General features: G+C 46.1%; 1 protein-coding gene across 1 annotated transcript in view; it reads left to right on the plus strand.

Moving 5' to 3' along the window:
- Positions 1 to 27,414, plus strand: part of LOC143723384 (coiled-coil domain-containing protein 148-like) — a 278,157-nt gene that overhangs the window by 97,841 nt on the left and 152,902 nt on the right. The window contains exons 7-9 of the mRNA XM_077215748.1: positions 15,585 to 15,680; positions 16,354 to 16,541; positions 24,731 to 24,869. Of these exons, the coding sequence (XP_077071863.1) occupies positions 15,585 to 15,680; positions 16,354 to 16,541; positions 24,731 to 24,869 (423 nt within the window). The remainder of the gene's footprint in view (positions 1 to 15,584; positions 15,681 to 16,353; positions 16,542 to 24,730; positions 24,870 to 27,414) is intronic.

Consider the following 27,414-nt stretch of genomic DNA (forward strand, 5'->3'; position numbering starts at 1 on the left):
TCTAGAGCACTCCATAAATGCATGAAAAACAGTCTCTCTTTTAAAACAAAAAGGACCTCAGGATTTAAAACAGAAATAGAAGCATTGACAGCTATTGCTCCATGGAGAACTCTCCATTGTATATCTCCTACCCTCTTTGTTAACGGTGGCTTATACAAAACTCTCCATTCAGGCTTAACATTATCATCCAATTTTAAGAAAGAACGCCATGGTGTATCCATTTTGTCATCTAAAATCTTCTTGTTAAAAACCAAAACACAAGCTTTGTACAAAACTTTCCCTGTAACCAAAATTAAATCCAAACACAAAGACTTTCCAGTTTTTAAAAACAAACCCATACATTCATCTAGTTTGGGAGACAAATATATAGTGGGAAAAGGGTCTTCAGTGTTAGGAGTTTCTACTCCTGTACAATAGTCTGTTAATAGTTGTCTCTCTTCCTTTGAAAGAGCAGACTGCCACTTTGCCATCAGTTGAGCAACTATTCGAGTTGAAACAATTCACAGATGAGATGCTGTTTGCTCAATGTTAGTGAAATTTGGTCCAGCCACATTTAGCAAAAGTCTTAAGGTAGTGATCCTGGATTTGCAAAGGATATTATTTAGTCCAGGAAAACTGCTTCCAACAGCAGAAATATCCAATTGAGCTCCATGTATTATGGGTTCGTTTAGCAACCAGAAAAGTGATTTCGTGCCTGGTGTCCTTTGTTGATTAAAAAAAACTCCATACTTTAAAAAGAAGAGAGACAACTATTAACAGACTATTGTACAGGAGTAGAAACTCATAACACTGAAGACCCTGGCCCCAACCATGTCCTATAAAGGGCGTACTTTAATTATTAATAATTTAATTGCATCCTCTCTCTGGCATAAGTTGGCATGTATAGATCCACCTGTGAAAATGTTGACTGAAATTCAAGCCTTACTGGTGGATTTTTTCTGGGATAAATTAAATTATTAATAATTAAAGTACGCCCTTTATAGGACATGGTTGGGGCCAGCCATTTCCATTTGGCTAATCGACTTTTAATTTTTTCAACAATCCCTTCCCAATTTTTCTGGACAGTATCCTCATCTCCTAAAAAGACTCCCAAGTATTTTAAACCTCCTTTACTCCAAAATAAACCATCAGGAATGCTTAGTTCCTCTCAAGTCCATTTTCCACATATTAAAGCTTCACTTTTGTTCCAGTTTATTTTAGCAGAAGATAAAGCTCTAAAATCTTCAAGTAATTTCTTTAACATCTCTATATCTTTTCGACTATTGATTAATACAATCACATCATCAGCATAAGCGGATAAATGAATGTTAGTTAAAACCAGGTATATTTAAACCAGTCAAATTTGCTCTTATCTGCTGCAATAAGGTTCAATGGCTAATAAATAAAGCATTCCTGATAGCGAACATCCTTGCCTGATACCTCTACCAATCTTAAAAGGAGTGCATAAGCCACCTTTCACTTTCAGCACACTCTCAACATCAGTATACAGAATCTTAACCATTTCCACATAATCTTGGCAGAAACCAAAAGCTGCCAAGGTTTTCCATAGGTAATTATGTTCAACTCTATCAAACGCTTTCTCTTGATCCAGAGAAAGCAACGCACAATCTAAATTAAACAACTTGGAGACCTCTAGAATATCCCGCACTAAAGAAATATTATCAAAAATGGACCTACCAGGTATGCAGTAGCTCTGGTCCGGATGAATAACTTGCTCCATTATCTCTGCCATTCTACTTGCCAAACTTTTTGAGAGCCGTTTGTAATCTGTGCAAAGCAGCGACACAGGGCGCCAGTTCTTAATCTCCGTCAGGTCTCCTTTTTTCGGGAGGAGTGTAAGAACTGCTCTACGGCAGCTCAACGGCAGCCGACCTTCCGACAAGCTTTCATTAAGCACCGTGAGCAAATCCTCCCCCAACACTGCCCAGAAAGACTTATAAAAGTCTACTGGAAGACCATCGATGCCAGGAGCCTTCCCGGACTCCATGCCCAGAAGTGCCTTGTACAACTCCTCTAGGCTCATGGCCTTACGGAGTTTCGCATTGGCATCCTCAGACACCTGTGCCAAGTTTTCAAAGAAAAAACATTGTCAGTGTCAGGCTCCGCAACACATTCACAGCTGTACAGCTTTTCATAAAAACAAACTGCTCTCTTTCTAATATCAATGGGGTCAGATGTTAACATACCAGATTCGGAGCGCAGTGTGCGAATTAATCTTTTCTGTCCATTCTTTTTTTCCAAATTAAAGAAAAATTTTGATGGAGCATCCATGGTTAACATTCTGAAAACGAGACCGAACCAGAGCTCCTTACACCTTAACTGCTTAAAGATCCCCAAGTTGAGTTTTTTTCATTGTAAGAGCTTCCAAAACACCCCCCCCCCCCCAGTTGATTCAGCTAACTCCTGTAATTTGACAATTGATGTCTCCAAATTCTTCATAGATTTAGATAACTGTACAGTAATATTTCGAGTATGCTGTTGACAAAATTGTTTCATTTGAACTTTACCAAAATCCCACCACTGCCTCAATGACTGGAATGTATTCTTAGTAGCTCTAAACGTTTCCCAAAAATATTTGAAAATTTCCTTAAAATTTTATAATTTGGCAAAGAACTGTTAAAATGCTATTAAGCACTATTTGGTCTAATGGAGTTCTAAATAAAGGGACAACACACCATGCTTTGATCAGAAAAACTAACAGGGACAATAAAACATTTGCTAAAAATAACACATTGATGTTTAAAACCATAAAATCTATCCAACTTAGCAAAAGAAAAAAACATTGTCACGGGTATGAGACCAAGTATATTGTCTTAGATAACCAATAACATGTCTCCATATATCGCACAACTCATTTGTTTTAATTACTTGAATAAGTCTATTCCGAGATGGCTCATGGGGCTCTATGTGATTCCTATCAATAGTTTGTTCAGTGCAATTAAAATCTCCTCCCAGAAACAAAAACTCTTCACTGTCACAATTTTGCAAAGTTAAATTAAGAGTATTTAAAAACTGCATTCTCTCAACTCCTGAGGTTATGACATAAACACAAATAAAAACAAAAACATTATTTTCAAATAAAGCTCTAACTTTTACAAGTCTGCCCTTTTATAGAAAATAAAACGTCTCGTTTACGTATGTAACCCTAGTTCCCTGATAGGGAACGAGACGCTGCGTCAAGCTGTGGGAACGCCTCTGCGTGTGTGCGTCATGAAGCACGTATGGAATCAGTCCAATGGAGAAACGGAACGTCATAGGCGGGTGACGTCATCGACCAGGAAACTATAAAGCATCCCCAAAACACAAGCGCGACAGCTTCTGATAGGCCTGAAGGAAGCGCTAACGGGCATGCTGGGAGATTGGCAAAACGGCGCAGCGTCTCGTTCCCTATCAGGGAACTAGGGTTACATACGTAACCGAGACGTTCCCTTTCAAGGGAACTCGAGCTGCGTCAAGCTGTGGGAACGCCAATACCCACGTCGCCATAGGAGCAAATGACCGTCATGTGGGAACTAGCGCACAGAGGACGAGAGCACCTGCGCCCCAGGAGTGGAACTTAAGTCCAATTCATACAACCTTAACAAATGTATGCGGTTAGGTCCACCCAGCCGCAGCACAAACATCACTTAGCGATACTCCTGACAACAATGCTTTAGAAGCAGCCATACTCCTAGTAGAGTGGGCTCGTACAGCCAAAGGTGAAGGCTGACCAGCCGACTCATAAGCAAGTGAGATGGCCTCAACCACCCACTTGCTCATTCTCTGTTTAGACAAGGGACACCCTTTCCTGGGTGGTCCAAAGCACACAAATAACTGTTCTGATTTCCTCCACAGGGCAGCTCTGTGGACGTAAGCGTCTAACGCCCTAACCGGGCAGAGAAGGTTAAGTTTCTCCTGATCTGATGACACATAAGGAGGAGGATAGAAAGCCTGCAGCACTGTAGGTCTGACAGCATTACTAGGGACCTTAGGGACATAACCTGGTCTAGGGTATAGAAAAGCCTTAACCATACCAGGCGAAAACTCCAGGCACGAGGGTGCAACGGACAGGGCATGCAAATCTCCGATTGTCTTAAGTGAAGAGATTGCAAGCAGAAAAAGAGTTTTATACATGAGAAATTTCTCAGAAACTTCCTCAATAGGTTCAAGGAAAGGCCCTCTAGTACAATGGCCAAATTCCAAGTTGGCACCCTCGTACGAACTGCAGGCCTCAGCCTCAAAGTGCCACGAAGGAAGCGAGTTATAAGTGGGTGTCTCCCAAGAGAAACTCCACTGAAAGGGACATGGTAAGCAGCTAGTGCCGCCACATACACCTTTAGTGTGGAGGGGGATAACCCTGCAGAGAAACGCTCCTGCAGAAACTCCAGCACTGCACCCACTGGGCCGTTAACTGGGTCCTGCCGGTGTTCTGCACACCAAGAAGTGAAAAGTTTCCACTTCAGGGCATATAACTTCCTCGTGGACGGAGCTCTGGAGTGAAGGATGGTCTCAACAACCTCAGTTGAGAGACCAGATTCTATGAGCTGGGCCCCCTCAGAGGCCAAGCCCACAGTTTCCACAACTCTGGATGGGGGTGAAATATCGTACCGCCCTCCTGGGAGAGTAGATCCCTCCTGATCGGAATCTCCAAGGGAGAGCCGTCCAGAAGAGATATTAGGTCCGCGAACCTTACTCGGGCCGGCCAGAACGGGGCTACTAGAAGTAGGCTGACCCCGTCCCGGCGAACCCTCTCCAGAACTCCTGGTAGCAGAGCAACCGGGGGAAAGGCATACAGACGTGACCTCGGCCACGGCTGTACCAGAGCGTCCAACCCCAGAGGGGCTGGCTGACTGATGGAGAACCACAGATGACAGTGCGTTGTCTCCTTGGAAGCGAATAGGTCCACCTCGGCGCGACCGAAACTCAACCAAAGGAGCTCCACCACCTCGGGGTGGAGCCTCCATTCCCCCGGCCTCGGCCCCTGCCTCGACAGGGACTCTGCTACCACATTCAAACAACCAGGAAGATACATAGCTCTCAGAGACCGTAACTTCCCCTGGGACCACAGGTGGATCTGACGGGCCAACTTGTAGAGTGGACGCGACCGCAGGCCCCCCTGATGATTTATATACGAGACCACCGACATGTTGTCTGACTGAACTAACACATGATGACCTCTGAGGTCTGCTAGGAAGTGTTTCAAAGCTTGGAACACCGCCAACATCTCTAGACAATTTATATGCCATGATAGATGATGGTCCTGCCACAGACCTTGGGCTGGACGACCACTCATGAGGGAGGGAAGCATCCTGTGAGGGAAGCATCCGTCGTTAGCGTTACGCGACGACAAAGAGCCCCCAACACAGGCCCTTTGGATAGGAACCAGGTTTCTTTCCAAATGACCAGAGCACGAAGGCAGCGCCGCGTGACTTTGATCGTGCGGAGGGGATTTCCCCTCGGGAAGAATCCCTTGGTCCGGAGCCACCACTGCAGTGGTCTCATGTACAACAGGCCGCAAGGTATAACGTTGGACGCTGCTGCCATCAGACCCAACAGTCTCTGAAACTGTTTTACAGTGAGTAGCTGGCCTAGCTTTACTTGTTTCATAGCTGAAAGAATCGAACCGATGCGGGTCGGAGAAAGTCACGCCCGCATCGAGATCGAATCCCAAACGACACCCAGAAAAGTGGTCTTCTGAGAAGGAGATAATACACTTTTCTTTGCGTTCAGCCTCAACTCCAACTTTCTCATATGAGCGAGAACAATATCTCGATGCTGAACCGCCATCTGCTCTGTCTGAGCTAAAATCAACCAATCGTCGATGTAATTGAGGATACGAATGCCCTGAAACCTCAGGGGCGCTAAAGCTGCATCCATGCATTTCGTGAAAGTGTGGGGAGATAAAGCTAGGCCAAATGGAAGAACCTTGTACTGGTACGCCTCGCCCCCGAAGGCGAACCTCAGGAACTTCCTGTGCTGTGGAAGGATGGAAATATGGAAGTACGCGTCCTTAAGATCTATCATGACAAACCAGTCCTCGGATCTGATTTGTGACACGATCTGCTTGATAGTGAGCATCTTGAATTTTAGCTTCCCTACCGAGCGATTCAACAGGCGCAGATCTAAAATTGGACGCAACCCCCCATCCTTCTTTGGAACGATGAAATATCGGCGGTAAAAATCTGACTCCAACCTGGGAGGAGGAACCCGTTCTATAGCCCCCTTTTGAAGGAGCGCTTTCACCTCTTGTTCCATTACCAGAGCCTGCTCGGGGCCCACCACTGTGGGCAGAACCCCTCTGAATTTTGGTGGACGACACCTGAATTGGATAGTATAACCCTTTTTTACTGTGTTGCAGAACCCACTGAGATATTTTTGGAAGGCTTTTCCACTCTGCCAGAAATACTACTAAGGGTACCAGTCTCTCGAGACTGGCCTCTGGTGTAACATGAGCAGCAAACACAGCGCCCTGTAACGGCGCACCGGCAGGGAACGACTGGCTTAACTGACTTCCTGAAATCTATCTATGACATTATTTACAGAATCACCAAAAAGACCATGAGGAGAGAGCGGAGCGTCCAAAAGAAAAGCTTTGTCTTTTTCTTTCATACCAGAGAGATTTAACCATTGATGCCTCTCTGCGGCCACCAGGGCTGCCATAGTTCGGCCCATTAGCTTGGTCGACTCCTTGGTGGCGCGCAGAGATAAATCTGCAGCCTGATGCAGTTCGCGAACTACATCAGTGCTGACCTCTTGAGTGTCACTCACATCCTTTAATAAGTCAGCCTGGTATGCCTGCAAGATGGATATCGTGTGCAGGCACGCCGAGGCTTGACCGGCCGCTGAATACGCCTTACCCACTAAAGCTGACATACTTCTAAGAGGCTTAGAGGGTAAAAGTGGTGCTTTAAAAGAAGATGCAGCTTCAGCAGAAAGATGACTAGCAAGCGCCTCTTCTGCTTTGGGCATCGCCCCATAACCATGAGATTTAGCCCCCACAATGTTTGAATAAGTGGAAGTTTGAGGCCTAAAACACGATAAGAGACCGGCTTTTTCCACAATCTCGAAACCTCTGTGTGGAGATCAGGGAAGAAGGGCAAGCACCGGCGTGGAGGTTGAGAACGGGAAGGCAAAAATCTTTCATCTAATTTAGATTTTTCTCTAGACTCCTGCCTAACAGCTGGCCACTCGATGCTAAATTTAGAAACAGCACGAGTGAGCATCTCAATAAGCTCCTCACTTTCGGGAGAGCGAGATGGCGAATCATCGACATCTCCCGCATCCAGACTAACAACATCCAGATCCTCAGAACTGGATAGTTGCAGTACTGGGGCCTCAGTTTGGGGGGAAGAAACCGCAGAGCGTGCTTCCGAACCCGAGACTGTGGCACTGGATCTAACAGGTAAGGGCTGAGATAGGGCAGAGCCCGTCTCAAGCCCCGCTGTTAGATCCATCTGCGATCCCCACGAATGACGTCGCCGCTCAGCCTCGGCATAAGCGGGACCCGATCCGCGGGGATTGCGAACCGAACCACTCTCCTCAAAGAGTGATTGGCGGGAGCGGAGCGTTCTAAGAGGCAAACGCTCGCAATGCTCACAATCAGCCCCCTCGAGAGCTGACTGGGCATGCTGCACTCCCAAACAAACAACACATAAGCTGTGTGTATCCCCGCTCGTTAAATAGCGCGAGCAGGGAGGAACACACATCTTAAATTGTTGTTCGCTCGCCATTGTCTCTCAATATAATATATATATATATATATATTTATAGTTTTTTGAAATAGTGAAACTCCTGCTTAGTGACAGACAAAAACACTTGAGACAGATCCACATATAGCGCTTACTGAAGGCAAAGAAGCTGTCGCGTTTGTGTTTTGGGGGTGCTTTATAGTTTCCTGGTCGATGACGTCACCCGCCTATGACGTTCCGTCTCTCCATTGGACTGATTCCATACGTGCTTCATGACGCACACACGCAGAGGCGTTCCCACAGCTTGACGCAGCTCGAGTTCCCTTGAAAGGGAACAGCACTCCTCCGCTGCTAGCAGTGTTGTGACTTAAAATAGAGATGGCATCCCATTCTCTTTCCCAATCTGCAGTATTCTTGGAATCACTATGAGTTTCTTGAAGAAAAATAATGTCTATTTTTTTCTTTTTAGACATTTCATATAACATTACTCTTTTTTTCACACCTCTTGCTCCATTTACATTGACTGAAGCAACACTAACTTCACCCATTGAAAATAAATAACAAAACAGCAAAACCAAACCACTGATTATCATTAAATTAGCTTTTTGCACCAGCATCATTGTTTATTTCAGTATTGAGTTTTCGCACCAGCTTCTTTAATCTGTAAATTTCTTTGTTGGTAAAAAAACCTTCAGGCATCAGACACCTTGTTTTTTCAATAAACTGTTTAAGGTCAGGAAAATATTCGTTCATTGGTACCCCTCTTCTATTTTTTGTTGCTTTAAGAAACAGTTTTATATCTTCCACATCATAATTGCGTCTCACGCATTCACTCTGTGAAAGAGAGACTACAGTCTGATTCACTGCCACTCTCTGTATCTGCCTGGTCTTCGCCTTCACCTATATCTGTTTTCTTTGCAGGTCTCAAGTCACAAGTATTATCACTTTTCCTTCGTTTTAACGGTACCTTAAACAGTGTATGTTCTGCCTCTATGCCAATGCCATCATTCTCGCATAATTGCTCAATCAAAGGCTGTTTTTCTCCTTCGCACTGTGAGATCTCTGACATCTCTGACAAGGTGTTACTGTCCGAACAAGTGACTATTCGAATTTTCAAGTTGAGTCCGTTCTCAAAAGACCCAGTGGACTCCTCATCATCTACCGTTTTGTTCAACGACCCTTTCGTTAAAATTGTCTCAGGATTAATCTGATTTATCCCTTGCAGCTCTGTTGCGCTCGCCTCGGGTTCAGCTCGTTCTGTCGCGATTGCGTCTGGCTCTGTACTGTCAGTTTCAATGGATTGATTTGTCGCAGGTGGCGGGACAGTTACATTTATATTTTGCTCTGTTACTAATGTTTCTCTTTTATCAGGGCAATCACGAATCAAATGTCCCACTTTACTGCAACCAAAACATTTCATTTTCCCTGTTGTTGCAAACACAACATAGTCAAAGTCGTCTATTCGGAATTTAAACGCAAGGTCTAATTCAACGTTGTCTTTCACGATCATGTAGGCGAAACGCCTAAATGATACTATATGTTTTAACAATGGAGATCCACTGCCGATCGGTATTTTGTTTATTGGAGACACCAATTTTCCATGCCGAGAAAGAGATTGTGTTAATAGCTGGTCACTAATAAACGGAGGAACATTCGATAATGTCACCTTTTTAGATGGCATTGATAAAGGGAGAACAGGTGTAAACAAACCATCAATAATGATCCCCCGCTCAACTAACTCATTTGCTTTGTCTACATTATTTAAAAATATAACATAAGCATTGTTCATTTTTGAGGCTGACAAAATGCACTCATGGCCCACAACTTCACCTATCGCTAAACAACAATCCTCCACACTCACAGCAGCCGCCACCTTCACTGCATGACGCCGCGTGAGTGTGTTCAAAACTCGCGAATCCGGGACCGCCATGCTTCCTCAAGTGCAGGTAGCACACGGCCTGGTTCTCTCGTATTGCGTAAGTTTAGCTTACGCTACGGGAAAGATTCATCTTCTCGAGATATTGAAGCCAAAATATTATCCTTAATTTTGTATTCATTGTCAACGCAGTGCAGCAGCTAGCAGACCTAGAGCAGGCCATCTCGCGTGCTCATTGGCTGCCCTGCGGGCAACTGCTGCAGCCTACCAGTGAGCCCGGCGTGACGTCACACCCAATGAAGGGCGCCTGCAGGATCTAATAGAAGCCACCGCCGCCGTCGAACAGCGAACATCCAGCTTAGGACAGCGCTGAGGAAGCCGGCCGTCTTCGCCACCTTCAGCCATCCGTGCGAGCTACGCTATCCGGCGACGTATCCTTTACCTTGCTAACCTATTCTAAAAGAGCAGCGAGTGTCTTTTTAAAGATGCCTCGCGCTTCCTGCGGCTCGTGTAGAGCCCCGCTCAGCGCCGGAGACCGCCACTTGATCTGCGCTCTCTGCCTGGGCCTGGAACATTTTCGTCCGGGGGCTGCGAGCTCTGTGAAGCGCTTCCGCTGTCGACCCTGCCGGCTCGACTCGAAGTCTTCAACACCGCAGCAATCACTCCGCCCTCTGTGGGACCGCGCAGGAAGAAGCGCCGTTCCCTGAGACAGCCGGAACCTGTGGCCACAGCGACACTCTCACCGGAGAACCTCCCTCGAGCCTCGCTTTCGCCTTCCCCGCCCCTCATCACCGACGCGCAGCTGCCGCTCACGAGCCTCACTGCCGTCGCATCTGATGATGAGGCCGAGGGATACGCCACGAGAGACCGCTGCTCCATCCTGGCATCAGACAGCGAGGAAAGGTCGCTCCACTCCGCCTCCTCGTCGATCCAGGAATCCACCCGTACCCGCACTGGAGCTGATACGGAACTGATGCGCCTGCTCACGCAGGCTGTTGACCGTCTCGGGCTCGAGTGGTCGCTGCCGAAGGAACCCGCGCCGTACAGGCTCGACGGCTGTTTCCTTCAAAGTCGCCGCCGTGCAGCTTCAGCAAGCAGGCCCGCTCCATTCCTGCCGGAACTTCACTCGGAGCTGACGAAGTCATGGAATGCACCATTCTCCTCGAAACTTCAGTCCCAGGCCTCCGTGTCGCTCTCCCAAGTGGACGGCGCCGCCGAGAAAGGGTACACGGCTATTCCCTTTGTGGAAGAGGCGGTCGCAGCGCACCTTTGCCCGCCCTCCGCGAGATGGCGGTCACGGTCAGCCCTCCCTTCAAAAGCCTGCAGAGCCACGTCCGCCTTGGTCGGTCGCGCATATGCCGCCTCCGGCCAGGCCGCGTCTGCTCTCCACTCCATGGCTGTGCTACAGATCCTGCAAGCCGACCTCCTCCATGAATGGGATGAGAAGGGCCGGGATCCAGCTGCGGTTACAGACCTGAGAAGTGCAACGGATCTCTCTCTCCGCGCCACTAAAACCGCAGCTAAAACCATTGGACGAGCCATGGCCGCGTTGACTGTAAAAGAGAGGCACCTCTGGTTGACGCTCGCGGATATGAGGGAAACTGAGCGAGCCACCTTCCTGAACGCGCCGCTCTCCCCCACTGGTCTCTTCGGGCCAGCGGTGAACGGGATCGTTGACCGTTTTTCTGAGGTACAGAAGACCACGCAGGCCATGAACCTCTTCCTGCCGCGACGCTCGAGCTACGCTACAGGCCGCTCTCGCTAGAGACAAAGCCAGCCTCCTGTGCGAGCCAGCGTCCAGCACAGCCTCAGCCTTTGCAGCGACGTCAGGGCGGCCGCCCTAGGTCGTGCTCAGACAGCCGTCACAGACCGCCGCCCCCCAGAGGGCCTCGGCAGAAGATCACGCTGAAGTCTGAGCACGCGAAGCCCTCCTAACAAAGAGAGAGAAAAGACGCACGTGTCCCGCTGCGGCCGGACCACCGTCTAAGTTTATTTCCCTGCCAGTCCCCTTCAAACACGCTACTGCAGTGGTTCATTTAGCAGCCAACGAGCCGGTTTGTTCACCCTCTCGCCTGCACACAAACGCCGTTTTCATGGTGAACCAGAGAAATCTAAAAAAGAGCATTATGTCTGGTCCGGCTCACGCCGTCGGTGTTTTAAGTGTAGTGAAAGTGCCCACGCCCCAGTGTTCACCCCTACACACAAGCACTTCGAATCTCGTGTCACTCACAGAGCACACTCTCATAAAGCGCAGAAAAGCCGCTCGAGTGTTGAATGTAAGAAATGTGTCCACAGGTCTGTGCCCACTATCTGCCTGCCCTGTTACACGATCAAAAAAGCAGGTTATTAATGTAAGTCTCGTGCCCGCCAGAGAGCGTTCACGCTTGCTAACACAAACCTCCCCCCAGGCTCCGCCTGCATGTTAAGTGTTATCACAAAACACAGGGCATTAATAAGACGCTCCCCATCCGTTATGATACACTTGTCAAATACACTTGTAAGTCTCGTTCCCGCGCACACGCCCTCACGCTTGCAGGAAGCTTTTCCGCCCGGAGCGCTGCTCGAGCGTCAAAAAGTGAAAAAAGAATGTTCCCCATCCCTTATGATTGGGACATCTCACATAAATCAGCCAGTTTCAGCTTTCAGCGAGCAGCCATTGCCCAGAACCGAGAGCGCACGCTGCGCTTTCGGCTCCGGTTCAGTTTCACAAGCCCGCAAATGGCGGCGATCTGAACCCGGAGCCCATTCGCCCCCTAGCGGCTCACATAGCTGCGTGGGAAACTATCCCAGGGATTTCAGAATGGGTGCTGAGCACAATAAAGCAGGGCTATACACTTCAATTCATTCGCCGTCCCCCGAGCTTTCAAGCCCGGACCGCGACGATAGTGAATGCGAATTTACGAAGTGCATGGACGCCGCGCTCGCCCCCCTGAGAAGTCAGGGGCTGCGAATAATGAACTATCTGGACGATTGGCTGATATCGGCACAGTCAGAGACAGAACTGCTATCTCACCGAACAGTGCTTCTCAGTCACCTGGAAAGCTAGGGTCTCACGGTCAACTGGACCAAGAGCTCATTTCCTTTTTAGGAATAGAACTGGACTCGGTGACCATGAAAGCTCGTTTATCGACACAGCGCGCGCGCCGTGTTCGCCACCTAGCCGCATCTTTCCAGAAGGGCAGCTTTCTGCGTAGAAAACATTTCAAAGGATGTCGGGCTGTATGGCATCAGCTGCAGCAGTGCTTCAGCTGGGCCTACTGCGCATACGCCCGCTCCAACGCTGGTTGAATGTTCGCGCGTCCCGCCGAGCCTGGGTTTCTGGCGGCCAGAAAATCAGAGTGACTCAGACCTGCATAGCAGCTCTGCAGCCCTGGTTAGTAACCAACTGGTACCAGCAGGAAGTGATGATGGGAACCATCTCTTATCGGAAAGTCATTTCGACAGACGCGTCCAACTCGGGTTGGGGCACGCTGTTCGAGGGCAGATCGGTCTTCGGCCAGTGGTGTTTTCACATAAACAAAAAGAGAAGTGTTTTCACATAAACTGTCTGGAAATGATAGCGGTCGAGAACAAGCTGAAACGCTTCCTCCCGTTCATACAGGACCAACATGTTCTTGTCCGCTCGGACAACATGTCTGTGGTATCCTATGTAAACAGTCAGGGCGGTGTCAGATCCAGAAATCTCTGCAATCTGACGGAATGCCTCCTTATTTGGTCTCAGATGCACCTGCGTTCGCTGAGGGCGGCACAGGTGCCTGGCCATTTGAACGACGGCCCAGACAAACTGTCCAGGGACAATGTTCCCCCAGGGGAATGGTCCCTGCACCCCCAAACGGTCCAGAAGCTTTGGCGCCTATTCGGCAGAGCAGAAGTCAACCTATTTGCGTCAAAAGACAACGCTCAATGCCCGACGTTCTTCTCGAAGGACGAGGACGCGCTGGCCCAGGTTTGGCCCAGCCTCCCGCTATATGCTTTCCCTCCGGTCTCTCTGTTACCACAGGTGATCAGGAGAATCAGGGAAACGCGCCACTCGGTGCTCCTCATAGCCCCGCGTTGGGAGAATCAGATTTGGTTCCCGGAACTAGCACGGCTGTCACTTACAGCTCCGTGGCCGATTCCGGTTAGGGCAGATCTCCTCTATCAGGCTCGCGGCGCGATCTGGCATCCCCATCCAGAGCGCTGGTCTCTGCACGCATGGTTGATCAACGGGTAGTCGTTGCCCTGCCAGAAGGAATGATGAACACGATAACGCAGTCTAGAGCTCCTTCCACGAGAAGGCTCTACGCGTCTAAATGGTTGGTGTTCTCCGGATGGTGCACCGACAGATGTCTGGACCCACAGACATGCGGGAGGCGCATCTGCTCACCTTCCTACAAGAGCTGTTGGATAAGGGGAGGTCCCCATCCACACTCAAAGTATACGTGGCGGCCGTGGCAGCGTTCGCAGAATCGACGCACGGCCAGTCACTGGGAAGACATGAGTTGGTCATCCGCTTCCTTAGAGGAGCTAGAAGGATGAACCCGCCGCGCCCCCCGTCGGTTCCTATGTGGGATCTTTCATTGGTCCTCGAGGCCCTGAAAGCCTTTCCATTTGAACCACTAGACTCCGTTGGGTTGAAATATCTATCACTGAAAACCGTCTTTCTGACTGCACTGTCGTCAGTAAAATTTGTGGGGGACCTGCATGCGCTGTCTGTCAGCGCGTCGTGTCTTGTGTTCTGGCCATATGACTCTAAAGTCATCCTCAGACCTACACATGGCTATGTTCCTAAAGTGATGGGCACTCCATTCAGAGCGCAAGTTATTTCGCTGTCAGCTCTGCCAGCATCTGCCAGCGAAAGTGAGGTTAATCTCCTCTGCCCTGTCAGGGCGCTGAGATTTTACATTACGCGCTCCGCCTCCTTCAGGCGTTCAGAACAGCTTTTTGTTTCGTTTGGTGGGCGCACCAAGGGTCTCGCCTCCTCGAAACAGAGCCTGTCCAGATGGATAGTGGACGCTATAGCAGCTGCTTACGCGTCAAAATGTCTGCAATACCCTCTGGGCATCAGGGCTCATTCCACGAGAGGCGTGGCCTCGTCGTGGGCGTGGTCCAGTGGGATTTCTATCCATGACATATGTGTAGCGGCGGGCTGGAGCTCTCCGTCTACCTTTGTCAGGCTTAATAACCTAGAAGTTCCTGCCTTGCAGGCTAAACTTTTGTCAGTTTGAAGGAGAGGTGTATTCTGCCCAGATCTTCCTGCTCAGATCACTCTCACGTGACTCAGCTCTCCTGATTGAGCTGCACTAGTAGGGTATGTGCCATGTGCCTATACAGACCGGCGCGCTGCTCTGTATTCCCTATGTGTGCTTATGTACAAGTGATGGCCCGCGTGGCTGGCCACCTTATTTTTTCCACTTATGGGGTTCCCCTGAAAGTTCGGGGTCTCATGGTGGATGCTTTGCGCGCACGGCATTGACAAAGTGTTCCCGTAGCGTAAGCTAAACTTACGCAATACGAGAGAACCTCTCTTAAGAGAACGATACTCGGTTACTAAACGTAACCTCGGTTCTCTCTAGAGAGGGAACGAGTATTGCGTAACCAGCCGTGCTTGCGCCACGAGCGACTTCGCTTCAGTCGACGAAAAACCAGGGAAGTCAGCCTACAGCGCCCACTTTTATACGCTAAGCCATGCCCATTCCGGCGGGCTGTGACGCTAATGAAGGCGCGGGCGCCCTTCATTGGGCATGACGTCACGCCGGGCTCACTGGTAGGCTGCAGCAGTTGCCCGCAGGGCAACCAATGAGCACGCGAGATGGCCTGCTCTAGGTCTGCTAGCTGCTGCACTGCGTTGACAATGAATACAAAATTAAGGATAATTTTTTGGCTTCAATATCTCGAGAAGATGAATCTTTCCCGTAGCATAAGCTAAACTTACGCAATACTCGTTCCCTCTCTAGAGAGAACCGAGGTTACGTTTAGTAACCGAGTATCGTTTGTATACATTTCATATATAATATACATCATTTGCTAACTTTGATTAACCCTAACTCGTTGCGTTTTAGGTTCTGTCTGTCAGACAGCAGCAACAGGAGGTGATGAACAGACTGCAATGTGAATGTGAATCTCTACAGCAGGACATCTGTGTTAATGAACTCAAGGTCACTTTAGATTTCTCTTATACTATAGGCCTACACACTTTGCACTGATCATTAAAATGTTGGTAACCTGTAATGTTTTTATGTCAGTCTTAGTATTTTACGGTAGCTTTCCACATCTGTTGTCATTTTCTATGTGGCCTCTAAAAAGCTGATTTTAATGTATATATATATATATATATATGAATATATACATGTGTGTGTGTGTGTATATATATATATATATATATATATATATATACTTCAATTTTGAATTTATATACATTAAATTAATTGCCATTAGTAACATGACTACAATTGACTACTTGCTATTTCTAGACGTGTGGCAAAAGGTCAGGGGGAGGGACATTCTTGAGTCCAACAAGATGTCATCAATATTTTTGGTCCGTTTTCCTGAGACAGACAGACTAATTTTTATACACATATATGCTTATATTTCAGGAATGAGCTAGCATATAGAGATATTATTTCAATATTATTTCAAATATTCGATATTATTTCAAAAAAGACATGGACAACTACAAAGTTTTAATTTGGATTTAACTGTGTCTTCAATGATACATCAATCAGTGAGTTTTGTTGTGGAAATGTATACAAAAATGTGTTCAAGTTGTAATTAAATTGTAGTAAAACATTTTATTAGCCTTGTTGGAAGATAAAACTGTTTGTCCTATAGGAGCAGCTACAGTCTGCAGCAATGAGAAGCCATGTAGCATATTTGGAAAAGGTTCCAGAGAAGATCTTCACTGCAGACTGCCTGTACCCTGATGTCAGATCAGATCTTATTCACAGCTTCCACTCTCTCACTGAAAAATATAAACTTAGACTAGCAATAGTGGAGAGCAGACTGCAAGGCCTGGACAGGTAACATTCTTAATTATCATCTCTTTTATAATCTATATGTAGTGGACATGTTAAAATATATGTACAATATGTAAGGAATAATTGACGACAGGCCGTTGAATTATGTAAGGAATAATTGACGACTTACACTACAGTTACCACACCTCGAAACATTGTTCAGATGATGCATTTAAAGACTTTTTGTCAAGTTTTTTGTCATTAACATGCTCATGTACGTAGGACTAATTTCTAGAGTATTTCTAGAGACTATTTTTAGAGTTAGTAACGGAGGTTTGAGCCACTGACAGCAGACTAATGCTGGGAACACACTTACGACTTGCTGAAACATTCTAAGACTGACTGTTTCCATCGACTGCAGCAGATTTTAAACACCGACTGTGAACAGACTGAACGCGCTGAATGCGTTTGGGCATGATTAGGAGCATAAGTTCAAATTACATTCATAACTGGCCTTAAGTGTGACTGGCCATAACTGGCCTTAAGTGTGACCCTGGCTTTATGCAGTTATTAATAAAGTTATTAGAGAGAGAGAGAGAGAGAGAGAGAGAGAGAGAGAGAGAGAGAGAGAGAGAGAGAGAGAGAGAGAGAGATGTGTTGCAATAATAAGACAAAAAAGCATGTGCGCCAATATTATTATTTATTTATTAATTCAATTTGTTTTAATTAATTTGTTCATTCTTTTTTTCTATTAACGACAGTAGACTAGCCTGATAAATTAAACACAAAGCCCTTTTAACAAGTATCTGTCATGACTGAAGACAGGAAGCAACAGCAAGTAAACTCTTGGCGGGGGACTGGCGGATTAATACAAGAATGAAACACAGCCTTAACTTTAGACACGTGAAAGACGGGATGAATCCTCCTGTACGCTGGAGGCGGGTTGAGGCGGACTGCCACCGGACTAATGATCTTGGTGACAGTGAACTGGCCAATGAATTTGGGAGCAAGTTTATTAGAAACGGAGTGGAGAGGAATGTTCTTGGTTGAAAGCCACACTTTTTGACCAGCGATGTATACAGGAGGCTTAGACTGGTGGCGATTGGCTTTAGCCTTGGTACGCGCCCCCACCTGGAGTAGAGTCTCACTGGCTCTAGTCCAAGTGCGGTAACACCTCTGGACGAAGGCGCGAGCGGAGGGGGCCGCGACCTCGGATTCCAGACTGGGAACAATTGGTGGCTGGTAACCCAAACTACACTCAAACGGAGATAGACCCGTGGACGACACTGGTAACGCGTTGTGGGCGTACTCCACCATAGACAGTTGTTGGCTCCATGAGGAAGGATTCTTGGAAACCAAACATCGCAACACCCTCTCCAAATCTTGGTTGGTTCTCTCGGTTTGGCCATTGCTCTGCGGATGAAACCCTGAGGACAGACTGACAGTCGCTCCCAGCCACTTACAAAATTCTCGCCAAAATTTGGACACAAACTGGGGTCCCCCGTCGGAGATCACGTCTACCAGCAGGCCATGTAAGCGAAAGATGCCCAACCGCACACTTCTTTGGGTTGGCTGTCAGCCCAGCCAGTCTCAGCGCTCTCAGCGTGATCTACGACTGTCAACGCTGTCTCCTTAGCTGAGGGTAATTTGGGCTAGGGAATGAAATGGGCCGCCTTCGAGAACCGGTCCACCACAGTCAAAACAACCGTGTTAGGATCGTGAAGGATCAGGGGCTATAAGGATGGGGACTGAAACAAAGCGGCCTTTCAGTTTGGTAAACACAGCCTCGGCTGTGTCCGACCACCTGAACGTAGTCTTGGGGGAGGTCAAGGCAGTCAGAGTTGCGGCTAGTTGGCTGAAGTTGCGAATAAAATGCCGGTAGAAGTTGGCGAACCCCAGAAACCTCTGTAGGGCCTTATGGGAATCTGGACTTGGCCACTCTACCACAGCCTTAACTTTCTCAGGATCCATACGCACTCCCTCAGATGAAATGATGTTCCCTAGGAAAGGAACAGACTGTGCATGAAAAGCGCATTTTTCCGCCTTGACAAAAAGCCCATTCTCTAGCAACCTCTGAAGCACTCGCCGAACATGCTGCACATGCTGCACTACGCCCTGAGAGACCCTGGGATCTCCGCCTTTCCTTCTCCTCCCAGGAAAGCCGAGGTCGCCCTATCTGCATGGGTTAGTGATCGTAGATGGGGCTGACCGCGTCCCCGCCGCTGAATCGTGGACCTTCAGCTCCTCCAGGAATGCGGTTGGGCAAGACTCATCGCTCCATTCGGGACAGTCAAGCGTCGACTCTCAGGGCTAGCTCAATCAATCCATTGAGCGACGTCGGAAGGTCCAGGGCGTAGTTCTCTCTCTGGACGCGGTCAGCCAGCCCATGCAGGAACATGTCTCACTGCGCCTCCTCATTCCATTGACACTCTGCCGCTAAGGTTCTGAACTCAATGGAAAAGTCAGAAACCGATCTCTCTCCCTGACGAAGGTCCGCAAGTATTCTGGGGGGGCCTCTCTGGTGGTGTGGGGGGAACGGCCGGCGTGGGCGGCGCAGTGGAAGCTCGCAGGAGTTGGAATTGCTGGGTGAGGTCAGACACCTGCACCACCAAAGCCTGGACTGCGTGACCCGTATCGTTAAGATTCTGCTCCTGAGAATGCATTCGACGGATTCTGCCGTGGATAAAATCCTCCAGCGATGCAGACGGATTACTCGCTGCTTCCATCACTGGGTCAGATCGTTCTGTCATGACTGAAGATAGGAAGCAATAGCAAGTAAACTCTTTTATTGAAAGGCAAATGTGGAAGTCCCGAAATAAAGGCAGGTGAGCAAGGGATTTTGTTGGTCAACACAGAACAGACGAGATGAAATGCGTAGGTGAAAAGTGGTGACGGATCCAGACACAGAACATAATCCACAGGAAACAACGACCAGGAACAAGAAGCACGAGGCCGAACAGGAACAGGACCAGACACACTGCACGGAAGACTTCAAACAACGATCTGACAAAGGAGATGAGAAAATGGTGAGTATTTAAAGGTGAGGAGATTAACTCCAGCTGGCATCGTGAGTGAGATCAGCTGTGTCGCTGATCAGGCAATGATGGTCAGTCACACCCACTTTATACACCCACACCCACATAACAACATAAACAGGAGACGAGAAGGAAACAATGCATTCATGAACCGTGACAGTATCAAGTATCAATAATTATTTATTTATTATATTATCTGGAATAATTACGAAAACCCGTGCAGCAGGACTATCAATTTATTTATATATTCAGTTTAATTTTCTATTGATTATAGATAGGTAACCATTCTTATTATGAATTGTATCCTGTATTTTCCGTTATTACAGTTAACTACGCGCAGTGATATGGAACGGTAATGCGGTCAAACCTGCCTGGAACCACTTTAGTTTCCCTGAAAATAATTGCACACCTTAGAACGTTCTCAACCAATCAGAATCAAGCATTCAACAGCCCTGTAGTATAATAGTGTTTTTTTTAACCCCACGAGGGGCAATCCATAAGGTGCGTTGTCATACCGTAATGACAAGATTCCAACTTGTAAAAAGCGTTCACGTCCTTGTGAAAAGTTGGTAAGCTCCCAAAAGGACAAAACAGTGGTGCATGCATTTTTCAAGTCAACAGACTGACTTTTAAATAGTTAATCATTGATAATCTTCTCCTCTGCCACACGTCAAATCTTATTTGTTGTTGTGTATATATAATTATGCCACATTAAGATTTGACACCAAGTTTGACATCAAATGCCATTGATTCTCATGTATACAATGACCAATCACGGCATTAGATTAGCTATGGTCGTGGGAAATGACAAATAATCAAAGGGCCCCTATTATGCTATTTTAAAGTTTCCTAATGTTGATGTGGAGTCTCCTACAACATGTTTATGTGCATCAAATGTAAAAAAAACTTTAATTTCCTCATAATATACATTTGCACATCATCACATTTTCAATGACTCTTAAACGACTAGTCAAATGAATCAATCCCTCTAAATCTCTCCTTTCCGCAAGCTACTCTGTTCTGATTGGCCAGACAGCTCAGTCTGTTGTGATTGGTTTACCGTGTACAGCGCGTCGAAAACAAAAACGCCCATAGCAACGTCAGCTCTGCATGTCCTGAGGCTTCCTACACTGTAAACTAAACACAGTAACGAACAATGACGACGATTTGACCATATTAATGCGAGCACAAGTCCGATGATGAAACATTGGAAGAACTAGTTATTCAACCCAAACCTCCATCGCAAGGACGACTTGAGGAGGATGTTTCTCAGTGATACGCTACTCAGTTTGAGGCACATTATAAGATGCAACTGTAATTCCTCACCATCAGCATTAACAAGTGCATGTCCGTCAGTATTTTTCTAATAAATTGTGGTGAATAGGTGGAAACTGTATCAATAACAGTGCATGTATGCAATGTACATTAGCCAAGCTCTAGAGTGAATGATCTGACATAAACGTTGGTAAAACAAATATTTCCTCAAAGTAGTGAGAAAGACAGACAATCTGCATTAATAGAAAGAGTTTTTGGTAATAGTGGCCCACAGCTGATTAGCCGAAGTATTTCAGTAAGACAGTGATAACATGAGTTAGCCAGTTAGCAGGAGACCTACACAATATAAAACTCAAAAATAAGTATTTTGAACACCATCTTCAAGAGCAAGCAGTTTGCAAATCCTGCATTGAACTCTGAGACATGCCGTCTTCTCGACGTGATGCTATCCAGTTTCCACAGTAATCGGCTGCCGGTTCGAGGTTCAAGTTTTCCCTGGTGTCTGTGCGTGCAATACGTGGGCGGGCAATATACTAATGTTTCATCTTGATGTCACAACAAAACGGCTTATGACTCGTTTGAAAAACGATTCATTTAATTGACTCAGAGTCGACTCTTACTTTTGAAAGACAATAACTTAATATACGGTGCACTTTCAGATTTAAAACTTTGCAGGATGTTTTCATTCACTTAGAGCTATATTACACACTACATGAAAGGTCATTTTCAAAAATCCACAATAGGGGCCCTTTAAATTAATGCCTGTTACTCACAAAACCCTCTCAGAAGAATTTGTATATAGTACACCAGTCATATGATATAACGTACTCGGTTACTAACGTAACCTCGGTTCTCTCTAGAAGAGGGAACGAGTACTGCGTAATATCTTATGCTATGGGCAAATCCTCTTTTCCACGAGATATTGAAGCCAAAAAATAATCCTTAATTTTGAATTAATGTAAAACGCGTTGCAGCAGCATGCAGACATAGACAAGACGGCTTGCGTGCCTATTGTCTGACCTGCGGCAACAGCAGCAGCCTATCAAGAGAGGCCCTGCATGACGCCATATCCAATGGGGGCGCCTCGCGCCCACTACGTCACGTCCCGCCGAAATAGGCGTGGCCTTGACCTATAAACATAGCTCGACAAGCTGATACAAACTGTTTTTTCATCGCCGAAGCGAACCAGAGCATGTTGTAAGCACGGCAAGATACGCAGTACTTGTTCCCTCTTCTAGAGAGAACCGAGGTTACGTTAGTAACCGAGTACGTTCTCTTACGAGAGGTTCTCTCGTACTGCGTAATATCTTAAGCTATGGGGAACACAGTGTAAAACGCCGTGCGTACTGGGATCCAACCCCAAAGTCCCAAGGGCAGTAGCCCGGGGCTCATATAGTGCATAATCACCAAGGACTCACAGAGAGTCAGAGAAGAGAGGTTAGAAGCGTCATTCCTTCAAAAAGCATCCTACGGGAGCTAACCATATTAACAGTGTACCACGCAGTCAGGGTGAAAACGTTCAGCCTGAACTGGGTAGCAGTACGGGTGTTTCAATACCCATGGAGTTGTTCTATCGATCAGTGACCGATGCACAAGCAAACTCAGCATTCTGAGCCGGCGCAGCGGGGCAGACAGTGCTGATTTCTAGACCGACAGAAGCTTAGCCTGTAAGGCGGGAACCTCTAGGTTATAAAACCTTATAAATGTAGACGGCAAGGTCCAGCCTGCCGCCGTACAGATATCCTGCAAGGTAATCCCGCTAGACCATGCCCACGACGAGGCCACGCCTCACGTGGAGTGCGCTCTGACACCCAAATGACACTGCAGGCCCTTAGAAGTGTAAGCCAGCGCTATGGCATCGACTATCCACCTGGATAGGCTCTGTTTCGATGCGGCTAGTCCCTTAGACTTGGTCAAACAGACAGAATCGTCACTACCAGCGTCATTGTATTTGCTAGACATCAAACCCGCTAGATTTAAATAGCCAGTAACAGCCACCGCTGTAGCACCTGTTTTAAAACTACTTGCTTGACTTGCTTGAAGAAAAAAAACGTCAAAAAAAGAAATTGCTGAATCATGGTCAGTGGACGAGAAGAGCAGACGTTCCCCGTTGGTTGCCGAGGAGCGGATACTATAACGATCAGTCATAACCCCACCCACTTAGAAGCGGTACTAACTGCAGTGGAAAAGCAACCGAGCTAAAGCGAACCGATCCGTGCTGCGCCGAGCCGAACCGTACTGAGCCGCACCGAGCCGTACCATGCAGTCGAAAAGCGCCAAAAGACCCCCTTCCTTTTTTTGGTACCAGAAAAGATCTGGGATCTGGCCGCAACTTAGTGGCGGCCGGAGAGCTCCGGTGTGCTGTAAAGTAAACACTGTGCTTGCAGCATCTGAGGCGGGGGGCGCGCTGATCACAGTGGGCGGTCTGGCCGCGCTCGGTTTCTCTATGGCAGTTTGCGAAGATAAAATGAGCGGGGTGAACCCCGTGGGTTTTAACATGTCTGTGAGTGAATGTGTGCGCGGGACAGCGGGCACATTTACTGCACTCAAAACGTCTGCCTGAGCTGACTGAATGTGTGTTGGTTTCGTTTATACAGAAACCGCGGGACATGCATAGTGTAGTGTTTGTGGGCACTGGGTTGTGCGCACATTCACTACATGTAATGCACAATCGAAACATGAGTCGCTGGCCGCGCTCGATTTCTCTAAGGCAGTTTGTGGAGAGAGAGCGAGCGGGACAAAACCCTTGGGGTTCAACATGTCTGTGAGAGAATGTGGGCGCGGTACAGCGGGCACATTTACTGCACTGAAAACACCGTCGGCCTGAGCTGACTAAATGTGTTTGTTGGTTTCGTTTACACAGAAAACGTGGGACATGCATTATGTAGTGTTTGTGGGCACTGAGATGTGGGCACATACACTACATGTAATGCACAATCGACATGAGTCGCTGGCCGTGCTCGATTTCTCTATGGCAGTTTGCGTAGAGAGAGCGAGCGGGACAAAACCCCGTGGGGTTCAACCTGTCTGTGAGAGAACGTGGGTGCGGGACAGCTGGCACATTTACTATACAGAAACACTGTCAGCCTGAGCTGACTAAATGTGTGTTGGTTTCGTTTTTACAGAAACCGTGGGACATGCATTGTGTAGCGTTTGTGGGCACTGAGTTGTGGGCACATTCACTAATTGTAATGCACAATTGACATCATCGGCCGTGGCCGGAATACAGAAAATACACTTCATGTGATTTATCTGGGTCGCTGTGAAAACGGCTTTTGTGTGCAGGCAAGCGGGCCGTGGTACCGGCTTGTTTACTTCAGAATACACTGGAACAGTCGCATTTTCTGGAACTGAACGAGCGAAAATGTTTCGGTGCATTTTTTTATTAGACTCATAACACCATCGGCCATTGTCGGTATACCAGAAATTACATTCTTCATGTGATTTATCTTGGTCGCCGTAAAACGGCTTTTGTGTGCAGGCAAGCGGGCCGTGGTACTGGCTTGTTTACTGCAGAATACACTGGAACAGTCGCATTTTCTGGAACTGAACGAGCGAACATTTACGGTGCGACATTGGGACACATTGGTGTCTCACAGTGGATTCGAACCCGGGTCTCTCACACCAGAGGCATGTGTCTTATCCACTGCGCCACCCTGTTAAAATAACATTGGTTTTTTGGTTCATTGGTTTAAAATAACATTAACAATGTTATTTTAAAGTTAAAATAACATTGGTAAATATGAAGTTAAATTGTGAGTAATATTTTAAAATTGAAATTCACAATTACAAAAATAAAAATAATAAACATTATTCTGGTATTATTATTATTATTTATTTCATTGTATTTATTTATTTTACTCTGAGGCAGAAGTAAGCATCCATAATATGGAAGTATTATCTGGGAAGGTTAATTTTTTTCTTTGTGTCTTTTTGTCTCAGGAATTGTGGCTGGAATCCAGCAGATCATGAGTGTTTCCAGCACATAATGAGCCAGTATTCCCCCAGTCTGAGGAACCAACACTCATTTTACATTGACATGCTGCATAGACTGCTTCCACATATAACCCAACAGGAAATGGTCAGTACTCATACATACTGTAAAATAATAATAGTAATGATAAATATTAGTGTTTCTTTTATTTTAGATAAGAATATAGCATTTAAGCAAAAGGTGGGTTTTTAGTTCTCTTTTGAAATCATAAATAGGTGTCCCAGAGGGAGTGGGGAAGATAATTACATACAGTGGAGAAAATAATTATTTGATCCCCTGATGATTTTGTAAGTTTGCCCAAATAACAAAAAAATTAAGGGTCTATCATTTTTATGGTAGATTTATTTTAACGGATAGAGACAGAATATATATATATATATATAAAAAAAACATAATATAAAGGTTATAAATTGATTAGCATTTGATCAAGTAAAATAAGTATTTGAACCCCTACCAACCAGCAAGAATCCTATATAGCGACAATGAGTATTACATTAAATTAGCTCAAATTATATATATATATATAGGGCATTTAATAATTAATCATGAATGATTAATATATTGCACATTACAGTTAAATTATCGAAGCTGAAAATAGATCGATTGTACAGTATATATGAATGATCACCATAATGGGTTATGGTTCGTCATTAATATATCAATAGTCTTATTACAGATCGATTATATGAGATAACCTTAAATGGAATTAATTTAGTTATCGAACAATCTGTTTGTCCAGCAAACGGCCGTAAGATTAACTCATCAACTTCCCAACAAAAGTTATCAGTTCCTATAAACTCCAAGAAATATTAATTTTCTGGCCGTGAACAATAATTTCCCTGTGTTTATAAAATTAAACTACTCAACGTAGTAAATAATAAAGCTTTTTGTAGCTAAAGGATCGAACATTTCATTGACTTTGTAAAAATGAGCATTTTAGACAGAAAGCAATCAAGAATATGGTTTTAATAAAATGAAACTACGGATACAGAATTCTACATTTAAACCCGGGATACATGAATGTACAGTAAACAGTAAAACTAACGAGACAAACGAATAACAACGGGAGTGAGAGAGAGAGAGATTGAGTGAGAGAGAGAGAGAGAGTGAGAGAGAGCGAGGGAGAGAGAGAGAGAGTAAGAGGATGAGGATGAGGATGAGAAAGTGAAACTAACGGTCAGGATGAGAGAGATCACCGGGGTGATCGCAGCATGGCAAAAATCACAGACAACGTCACAAGAAATCACATCAATCAAATCAAATCAATAACCTATACTTGCGTATGGTTCTCTTTGTGTTGCTGAGGAACGCAGAGTCGTATGCGTGTTTGTCCTTCGGCGCTATAGGCTCGTTCTCTCGTGTCTTCCGGGGCGATTAGACTCGCGGGAAGTTTTAAAGGTTCACCGAACGTGAAGTCACCAAGGAAATAGTTCAGAGTTCATCTCCCTCGGGAGGGAGGGGTGAAAATGAGACTGAAACTTAGTAAAGACAGGAAAAACGGAGATGAGAGCTCACACTCCCATCTTCTTCCGTTGAGCGCAGCTTGCGTGTTTCCTTTAAGAGCCGCAGGGATTTCAAGGAGTCCTTTTAAAGTTGAAGTTGCAGGCTGTTCATTTCACTGACCGTAGGAAAGGTCCGAAGACGAAAATAAAGAAAAGACTTAAAGAAAAGAAAATGGAAACGGAGGAAAACTCCCTAACGGGAGTCATGGGTCTTCTCTCTGGAAACGTAAGTGCTCTCTAGTGCTCAGTGAGAAACTTCTGTGTCAGTCTTTTATGGAGAGGAGGGGTTCACGCCTGTTTCGCATATGTGAACCAATTATCTTAGAGTATCTCGAGCGGGAAAAGTTCTTATTTGTCCTGTCAGGATAGTTTATGATGGTATGAAATTTTGTCATTTCTACCCAGAAAGATTGTACACACAGAACAATACATTTTACTGTAATATCCTATGTATGACTTGTTTGGTCAAAACAAGGCGGTCAAACAGGGACCAAGAATGGCCGGAAAGAGTAGAAGAAACATAAAGTTACATTCATATGCAGAATTACACACATTTAATGTTCACTCACATGACTATAAAGCCATAATACCGGCTACCATGACCTAGGAAAGATCAAATTAATGTTTATACATTTCTTAAGTGGGTATACTTATAGAAAATATAAGATTTCAGAGTCTTCCTCTTTCTTTATCAGAATTCAAGTGGGAGCTGTGATTCCCTTGGAATTTCTTTTGGGGGTCATAAAGTTTTATGACCTAGCAAGAGGGAGAGTTACAGAAGATGATCCTGTTAGGTAATCTTTCTTTAGAAATACACTTAAGATTCGAAGTTACAGACCAGTCTCCAATTACATCTATAGAATAAGACAAAACTAATTACATATGCATGCATACAGGAAGGTCAGATACAATTCTGTGTTATATACATTAAGGACATTTCTATCCTCAGTTGCACACAAAGGACGTTTGTGTGCGGGTATGTGTGGCGTGTGTGTGTGGTTATCCTTAGGGTATACTGTTCATCCGTGGTGTGCCCCATGAGGGTTTAGTTCGCAAATGGTTGTCTTCAAGACAAACGGTAGTTTTGTGTGTAAATCCACTTATAAGTCTACGGAGACATAATAATTGAT

The sequence above is a fragment of the Siphateles boraxobius genome, unplaced genomic scaffold, assembly GCF_051911475.1.
Source record: "Siphateles boraxobius isolate OS27281-9 unplaced genomic scaffold, OSU_SipBor_1 7, whole genome shotgun sequence".
Lineage (NCBI taxonomy): Eukaryota > Metazoa > Chordata > Actinopteri > Cypriniformes > Leuciscidae > Siphateles > Siphateles boraxobius.